General features: G+C 61.3%; 1 protein-coding gene across 1 annotated transcript; it reads left to right on the forward strand.

Annotated features, from left to right (window-relative positions):
• Positions 1 to 878: 878 nt before the first annotated feature.
• TXLNA (taxilin alpha) lies at positions 879 to 7744 on the forward strand. Its single transcript, XM_061480180.1, has 11 exons — positions 879 to 991; positions 1763 to 1913; positions 2894 to 3232; positions 3809 to 3900; positions 4257 to 4427; positions 4701 to 4895; positions 5036 to 5155; positions 5417 to 5491; positions 5970 to 6062; positions 6385 to 6480; positions 6840 to 7744. Exons 2-11 carry the CDS (start codon positions 1796 to 1798, stop codon positions 7167 to 7169), a joined length of 1629 nt encoding a protein of 542 aa, XP_061336164.1. The 5' UTR covers positions 879 to 991; positions 1763 to 1795; the 3' UTR covers positions 7170 to 7744.
• Positions 7745 to 8361: the final 617 nt, after the last annotated feature.

An 8361-nucleotide genomic window follows, 5' to 3' on the forward strand; every position in this document is an offset into this window, starting at 1 on the left:
GGGGGAAGCAGAGGCTGTGTTTGCATTTCTGCTGATGCCTCCAGCCCCGGGCCTGTGGCCACGGTGAGAGCCCACCTTCAGCTTTACGTGAAATCTATTTTTTTTTCCATGAGAAACACGGTTTGAGTCGTGGGTTTTTCTTCTGGATGAAGGGGGGGGGGGTGGGGGGAGGGAGGGAAAGAGGATGGGGGAGGAAGAAGGGGGCAGGGGGTGGTACTTCCAGGTCCCAGCTGTGCCTCCTGCTCGCTGGTACATCGTGTGTATTCGACCAAACCAAGGCACATCGCTGTGTTTTCTATAGCACACAGACGTGACCGTTGATGGGATTGGGCTGCAGCGCTACTGCTGCCTACGCAAGTGCTGTGATTTACGTAACGGGAGCACCGCGGGGCAGGAGCAACAGGACCCGAGCGCTCTGGCTCCTGCTCCGCGGCTCCCTCCCGCACTGGGCGAGCCCCTGGCGCCTCCTCACCCTCTTCCATCGCTTCCCCCGGCCCGCATTGACCGGCCCCAGCCCCGCGGGACGAGGCTTTGACCGGCGAACTGCGCCCGTGCGGGCCCGCCGCGGGGCACTCTGGGAGCTGTAGGCGCAAGGGAAGGGAAGCGAGGGGCATGCTGGGAATCGTAGTCCGTAGGGCAGCCAAGGTCACGCGCAAAGCACGCCGGGAGTTGTAGTTCGCCGTTCTCCCGGCATGCCCCGCACTCCGTCGCCGCTGATTGGGCGGCGGCGCGGCTCGGCGCTTGCGCGTTGCGCGGCCGGTGGGAGGCCCGGGCCGGAGCCGCTTCCTTCAGCGCGGAGCCCGGCGGGGGGCGGCGGCACCGGGCACCGGTACCGGGGAGCGGCCGCTCCCTCCCCCACCCCCCCCTCCCCACCACCCCCACCACACACCCTTCCCCTCCGGTGCACCGCGGTGCCGCCGGGCTCTGCGCGCTGATTGGCTGAGGAGAGAGCGGAGCCGTGCGTCAGAGCGCTGGCGGTGACGCCACGGGGGTGCGTGCGTGACGTCAGCGCGGGGCTGGGGGGCTCGTGGGCGATGTTAACGGGGGGGGGGCGGTGGGGCCGGGCCCTGCCCGGGGGGGGTGGGCACAGGGGTTAATGAGGTACGGGACTGATTGGGGGGGGGGTGTCTCGGCCGGTCCCGCGGTGTCAGTGCCAAGGGCAGGGGGTGCTGAGGGGGGCACCGAGGGAGCGAGGCCGGGTCCGAGCATCGCCGGGGCCCGGTGTCAGCCCCCGGCAGAGGGAAAAGCGGGGCCGGAGCGGGAGGCGGGAGCGGACACGTGTGCGGTTCCCCCCACCCCCCTCACCCCCTCGCCGCGGAACCGCTACGGAGCGGGGCTGTGCCCTGCGCCCCGGGAGCCGTTCCTGCCCTCCGGGCTCCGCTCGGGGCGGAGGTGCTGAGCTCTCTGCTGCCCCGGTCCCTGTCAGCGGAGGCTGCTCTGGGGTTGGAATGCAAGGGTAAAACGCAGGGGGCATGGAGGGGAGGTTGTGCCCAGCGCATGAGGAAGGCTTTGCGCTGTGTGCGCATCCGGAGGTGCTGCCTCGCTCTAGAAGAGGCGGTTTCAGCTTTCCTTGGGTGGAAAAGGAGTTATCCTTAACGCAGGAGCTGGTCCTGGGAAGGGGGACACTGAAACACAAGGATGCTTCCTCAGCACAAGAGCCGTGGGTGGCAGCCGCTGCCGAGAGCAAGCCCTGGCGGATGGCTCCTCAAATCAAAGCGTTGCTGCTCACAAACGGCCCCTGCTTCTCTTTCCCTTCCTTCAGGCTTTTCCAGGCTGAGCCAGGAGGAAGCTCACGATGAAGAACCAAGGCGGTGAGACCAAAGCAGCCCCACGGCCTCCCAGCTCCCCCAGGATGAGCAGCGCTCTGGTGCTGGAGGAGGGCGATGCACCGGAGGCTACGGCACCCCCCGAAGGTGGGGAGGCCCCAGGGCTGGGCCAGGCTTGATTCTGTTCACGTTAATCAAGTGGTTCAAAGCAACCCTGCCATTGTACTGTGATGGCTCCTGGGTAGCAAACAGGGTTCCTTTGGTAACCGGCTGCTGTGAGGCTCATCTGGAGAGGCTTTAGTGCCTCCTGGCTGCTCTTCCCCAAAGCCCGTGCAGCTGGGGACAAGAGGCAGTGCAGCTGCTCTTATACATAAGGAGGAGGCTGACCCAGCCTCCAGATCTATTGTCACAGAAAACACCTGGCTTTGGGGATATTGGGAAGGGGTTTCTGGGAGGGAAGGCTCAAACACAACCTGCGTTCCCTCACGGGTGGTGGGGAGGAAGGGGAGTTCCTGCTCCTGACAGATACCAGGGGCTTGGTCGTGCTTCCTGATCGAAGCAGTGGCTGTGGGGGTGCCCCAGCGTTGTCAGGGCAGCTGGCTGGGACGCAGCGGAACAAAGCAGCTTATGTGCAGCCTGGAGAGGAGGAGCTGCATGGGGGGACCTCAGAGCAGCTTCCACTGTCTGAGGGGGGCTACAAGGATGCTGGAGAGGGGCTCTTCATCAGGGACTGGAGCGATGGCACAAGGGGTGATGGGTTCAGATTGAAACAGGGAAAGTTCAGGTTGGAGATAAGGGAGAAGTTGTTCTCTGTGAGGGTGCTGAGACGCTGGCACAGGGTGCCCAGAGAAGCTGTGGCTGCCCCATCCCTGGCAGTGCTCAAGGCCAGGTTGGACACAGGGGCTTGGAGCAAGCTGCTCTAGTGGAAGGGGTCCCTGCCCATGGCAGGGGTTGGAGCCGGATGAGCTTTAAGGTCCTTTCCAACCCAAATCATTCCATGTTGCTGAAGTTCAACCCCTCGGTGCCATGGGGTGCTCCGGAACCCTTCCCTTTGCCCTGTGCTTATAGAGCCCAGAGGGGCTCTGTAATGGAGGGGAATCTCATGCTTTGTGTTCCATCTCCCACAGCTCCTCTGGCACAAGAGGACACCAAGTCCTCCCGGCCCGCTGTGCGCGACGTCTCCGAGGAGCTGAGCAGGCAGCTCGAGGACATCCTGAACACGTACTGCGTGGATGCCAGGCAGGAGGCGCCGGGGGAGGACGGGGGCCAGAGTGAGCCCCCGGAGCCTGAGGAGCCTGAGAAGGGCCTCAGCGAGTCCCCGAGGAACGGGGACCAGGAGCCGGGCGGCCCCGAGATGAACGGGGAGAAGGAGAGCCCCAAAGGGACCGAAGAGTTCCGGCCTGGGGAGGAGTGTGGGGAGCGGGATCAAAAGAAGGCGCAGGAGAAGAAGAAAGCCAAAGGCCTGGGTAAGAGGTTCCCTGCTCTGGTGATGCTCCCGGCCCGAGAGCTTCAGTGGGTCATGGACTTTACACGGCTTCAGTTGCCCTCAGGAGCACTTGGGAATGCTGCAGCATTCTGCATCAGGGAGGTTGTGAACGCTCCATCCCTGGTGGTGTTCAAGGCCAGGCTGGACAGAGCCTTGGGTGACCTGGTTTAGTGTGAGGTGTCCCTGCCCATGGCAGGGGGGTTGGAACTGGATGAGCTTAAGGTTCTTTCCAACCCAAACCAGTCTGTGATCCTGTGTAAGGACATGTACTGAGTGCTGCAAAGGCACTGACTGCTCCTGGGTGCTGCTGCAGCCTCACAGGTCTGTGGTGGTCTCTCCTGGATACAACCCTCTGTAGCCAGCCCAGTGCTGGTTTCCCACTTGGAAAACCAGGTCTCTCCCCAGCTCAGCTGAAATCCGTGGGGCAGAGGCCTGAGAAGGCTCTGGAGATGTAGCTCTGGCCAGGGCAGGGCTGTGAGGCCTGGTTTGTCTCTCTGCTCTCAGGAGCCAGGCTGCTGTGTGAGTGCTGTTGTTTTAATCACATGTCTCCCTCCAGGCAAAGAGATCACTTTGCTGATGCAGACCCTGAACACCCTGAGCACGCCAGAGGAGAAACTTGCAGCCCTGTGCAAGAAATACGCTGAGCTGGTGAGTGCTGCTTCGTTCCAGGCTCTGGGGCTGGGCGAGGACGCTGCAGCCGTGAGGAGGCAGAAGATGCTTGTAGATACTTGGGGTTTGTCTTGATTGTGCAAGGAGCAGTCCAGGAGCACGCGTGCAGCTTTGCAGTGCGTGACCTGGGATCCCTGCACTGCCGGAGATCCAAGCAGTAGAGGAATGATGGTGCTGGGTCCGGGCAGGCAGCGCTGTTTGCAGAAGCCTAAGCAAGGACAGGAGCAGATCTGCTCCTCTCAGAGCACAGGGAGCGTTTCGGTGATCCCCGTGTCCCTCCTTGGGATGCTCTGCTCTGTCTGGCTGCATCTGTGCCCTTTGCTCCCCTGTCGCAGCTGGAGGAGCACCGGAACTCCCAGAAGCAGATGAAGATCTTGCAGAAGAAGCAGACGCAGCTGGTGCAGGAGAAGGACCACCTGCAGAGTGAGCACAGCAAAGCCATCCTGGCCCGCAGCAAGCTGGAGAGCCTGTGCCGCGAGCTCCAGAGGCACAACCGCACCCTCAAGGCAGGTGTCTCCTGGCTGCTGCTTCACCTCAGCCCTTGGATCAGCCGCTCTGGCACGTTTCCCTTCACCCAGAGCCAGGGCAGAGCTTTGGTTCTGCTCTTAAACCATCCCTGCCTGCGGTGCCCAGGTGTTATTTCAGGGTGTGTCACTGGGGAAAGGCCCAAAGTGACTTCCTCATTGATGGAAGCAATGGTGGGAGGCCGGGGGAGCTCTGAGCATCCCAAGTTTGGGCTCAGGCACAGAGGCTGATGCGTCCCTGCCCTCCTCCCGCAGGAGGAAGGTGTCCAGCGTGCACGGGAGGAGGAGGAGAAGCGGAAGGAGGTGACATCCCACTTCCAGGTGACGCTGAACGACATCCAGCTCCAGATGGAGCAGCACAACGAGAGGAACTCCAAGCTGCGCCAGGAGAACATGGAGCTGGCAGAGAGGCTCAAGAAGCTCATCGAGCAGTATGAGCTGCGGGAGGAGGTGGGAGATGTGGGGCTGGGCTCCATGGGGGGGGGGCTCTGCTGCTGCCAGAGGGGAGAAGGGGGCTCTGGGGTTGCTGCCTGGGCAGCAAGGCCTGGGCTGGGTGTGTTGGTGACCGGGTGGTGCCGTTCCCTTGGCAGCACATCGATAAGGTGTTCAAACACAAGGACCTGCAGCAGCAGCTGGTGGATGCCAAGCTCCAGCAGGCACAGGAAATGCTAAAGGAGGCAGAGGAGAGACACCAGCGGGAGAAGGACTTTGTAAGTCTTAGAGCAGCTCTCTCATGGTTGTGAATGCTTTTGGCCTTGTCCCTCTGGGGTGGTTTGTCCCTGTGGGATCCCTGGTGCAGAGCCCAGTTGGGATCAGGCCATCCCAGGCCTCCTGCACGCCCAGCAAGGACTAATCCCCCCAGAGGATTCCGGAGTGGGGCTGGAGCCCTGCTCTGCTTTTCCAGTGCCTCCAAGCCCGCTCCTGTCTGCAGGCCATGCAGCAGCCAGGTAACTGCTTTTGCTCTTCCTCAGCTGCTGAAGGAAGCTGTGGAATCCCAGAGGATGTGTGAGCTGATGAAGCAACAGGAGACCCATCTCAAGCAGCAGGTGAGATGTTACCTGATTGATGAGGTGGGAGGTACCTGGACTCTGTGCTCAGCCTCATTGTTGGTTTGGGGTCTTTTTCCTTTCTCCCTAAGCAGGAAACCACCCAGAGTTCCCTCATGTGGGAAGCACAGGGGCAGGAGTAGGAGTGCTGCTGGGTTTGGTGTTGGGGAGCCTGTGTTGGCGTGGTGTGAGCAGAGAATTCCTGCAGCAGTTCAGCCTTCTGGCTTTTCCCAGCGCTGGGAGCAGTGCTGGGATCACTGCATCAGACCCAGCCTCTTGCCAAGGCCAGGGGGTGTTTGTGGCACCCCTCAGTCCCAGGATCCTTCCCTAGGAAAGAGTTCTCCCACATTCCCTGCTCCCTGCCGCTGGCAGAGCAGCTCCAGCTCCCAGTTTGTCACAAAGTCCAGTCAGGAGACCCCAGCTCAGTTGCTGGCAGCCACGGGCCCTGTGCTGGCTGTAACCCTGCCTCTCCCCACAGCTGGCTCTCTACACGGAGAAGTTTGAAGAATTCCAGAACACCCTTTCCAAAAGCAGTGAAGTGTTCACCACGTTTAAGCAGGAGATGGAGAAGGTGAGTACCGCGTCTGCTCCCGGCCAGGCTCCCTGCTTACATCTTGGTGCTACCCGGAGCTGCAGAGCTGCCGCTCTCTGCTGTGGGATTGCTGGTGCTAAAATCAGCCACGAGGTCGCTGCCAGCTTTGCAGCAGGGACGAGCAGCACAGCCCTGTCCCCTGCGCTGTTGGTTGCTGCTCAGTGCTTGGAGCTGGCTGCAGGAGACGGGGAGACGTTTCCCAGGCCCAAGGCTCACACTGGGATCCTGGGTGCCCGTGTGGGATGTCACAGAGCGCAGCGCTCTGCCCGTGCCTTACTTGTCCCCTTTTCATCACCTGTAGATGACGAAGAAGATCAAGAAGCTGGAGAAGGAGACCACGATGTACCGCTCTCGCTGGGAGAGCAGCAACAAGGCGCTGCTGGAGATGGCTGAAGAGGTGAGGAGGCTCCGGCTGGCCTGTGCCCTGCCCGCGGTGCTGGGAGCCCTCTGGCCCGTGGTTAGTGCAGAGGTGGGTGGAAGAGCTCAGTCTCTGCAGCAGTTGGCCTCTGGGAGCACAGGAAGAAAGCAGCCGTGATGGCAGCATCAGGTTTGGTGTGGTCTTGGCAGTGCTGGGGTTCATCGGTTGGATTTGATGATCTTAAAGGGCGTTTCCAACCTCATTGATTCCGTGGTCCTAGGTTCTTTGGATGCCAAACGTTGGCTCCGTCACGAGTATTTCGCCTCCCTTGGGCTCCCCCTGGGGTTTCAGCTCTGCCTTTGTGCTTGAAGGAGCCTGAGCCGCTGCTCTCTTTGCAGAAAACCCTGCGGGACAAAGAGTTAGAGGGGCTGCAGGTGAAAATCCAGCGCCTGGAGAAGCTGTGCCGAGCTCTACAGACCGAGCGCAACGACCTCAACAAGAAGGTGCAGGACCTGTGTGCCCACGTGCCCCGGGCGGACACCGACCTGGGCGAGCCCCTGAAGGACCCCCCTCGGGACAGCTCGGACGTGGTGGCTCCAGCTGAGGAATGCCTGAACTTGGGAAAGCCAACACAGAGCCCGGATCCTGCACCCGAGAGCTTGGGAGAACTGAGCATAGGAGCCTTGGGGCAGAGCGGGACTGAGGGAGGCAGCCGGGGCGCTGACTGAGCCTGCTGTGCGCCAGCACAGGTAGGGCGAGGGAGGGCAACGTCAGTGCTTCCATAGACTCCATCTGATGCCCCTCTCCAGGTCTTGGGATGGGCAGGAGAGGCCCTGAGGGGACCTGAGATTTCCTAGCTTAGGTTTTTTGGAGGGTTTTTAAGATTTTATATATATATATATGATATATAAATACATGCAGGGCAGCCATAGGTGAAACCGAGAACGACCCACCCTGCGTGTGCGTGAGTAACTAATATATGGAGCTCAACTGATCGACCCTCTCACTGGGAGACCTTGGCATGGGCAGGCTGCAGCTCCCCAAAAACCTCATGCACCTCAGGAAAAGGGGGTGCCTGGATCTGCCCTGGCCCAGCGGGAACATCTGGATGCAGCAGCGCTCTCACATGGAGTGAAAGGAACCGAGCCAAGCAGGGAGAAACGAAGCATTTCCCAGCACTGATTCTCCCTCCCTCCCTCCTCCGGGTCGGGAAGGGGCAGGCTCCTGGACTTGCTCCTGGGTTTCCATGCTCTGGCTGGCAGCGAACGAGGCCGTTTCCCCTCCTCTGTGTGGGTTTTGCGTGTGAAACGGACAGAACGAGCAGCTGGGGGGGAGGGCCCGGTTCTCCCCAGGGCCCGCCGGTGTCTCAGTAGCCTTATGAATTCACAGTTGCCTCTTTGCTATACGCACACGTGCACAAGTGTATTAAACAGTTAACCCAAAGCTCTCCTTCCCCAGTGTTTTGCCCCCGGGCGTGCGATCGGGCGTGCGAGGGGAACCGAGGAGCTTCCACCTCAGCCCCTGTGCCCCTGCCCCAGCTCCATCCCTCGGTGCCAAGCGGTCGCTCTTGGAGGTCCATGGAGCTGGGGCTCCAGGAGGATAAACCCCGCATCTGCTCCGTGAGACTGCTGCGTAACCTCATCCCTGGGACCGCTGGGGCTGCCGTCAGACCCCCATGGACCCTCAGGCCTGGCCGTGCTGGTGCTGTCGGAGCTCCCCCCTTTCCTTTCCTCCTTTGCTCTCTCAGAAGAGCCTCACCCCAGCCTCTGCCCGCAGGGGGAAGCACTGACGCCAAGGACCCTGTTGTGTTGCGCTGTGATGGACAGACTGGAGCCTGCTGCTGGCACAGGCCTGGGGGAGCTCTTGTTGCCTCAAGGCTTTCTCTTTTCCCTGTTGTTTTGGGAGACCTCAGCTCGCTGC

Source organism: Pezoporus flaviventris, unplaced genomic scaffold (genome assembly GCF_033815535.1).
Source record: "Pezoporus flaviventris isolate CSIRO_AGI_PZ_B2104156 unplaced genomic scaffold, CSIRO_AGI_Pfla_v1 ptg000176l, whole genome shotgun sequence".
NCBI lineage: Eukaryota > Metazoa > Chordata > Aves > Psittaciformes > Psittacidae > Pezoporus > Pezoporus flaviventris.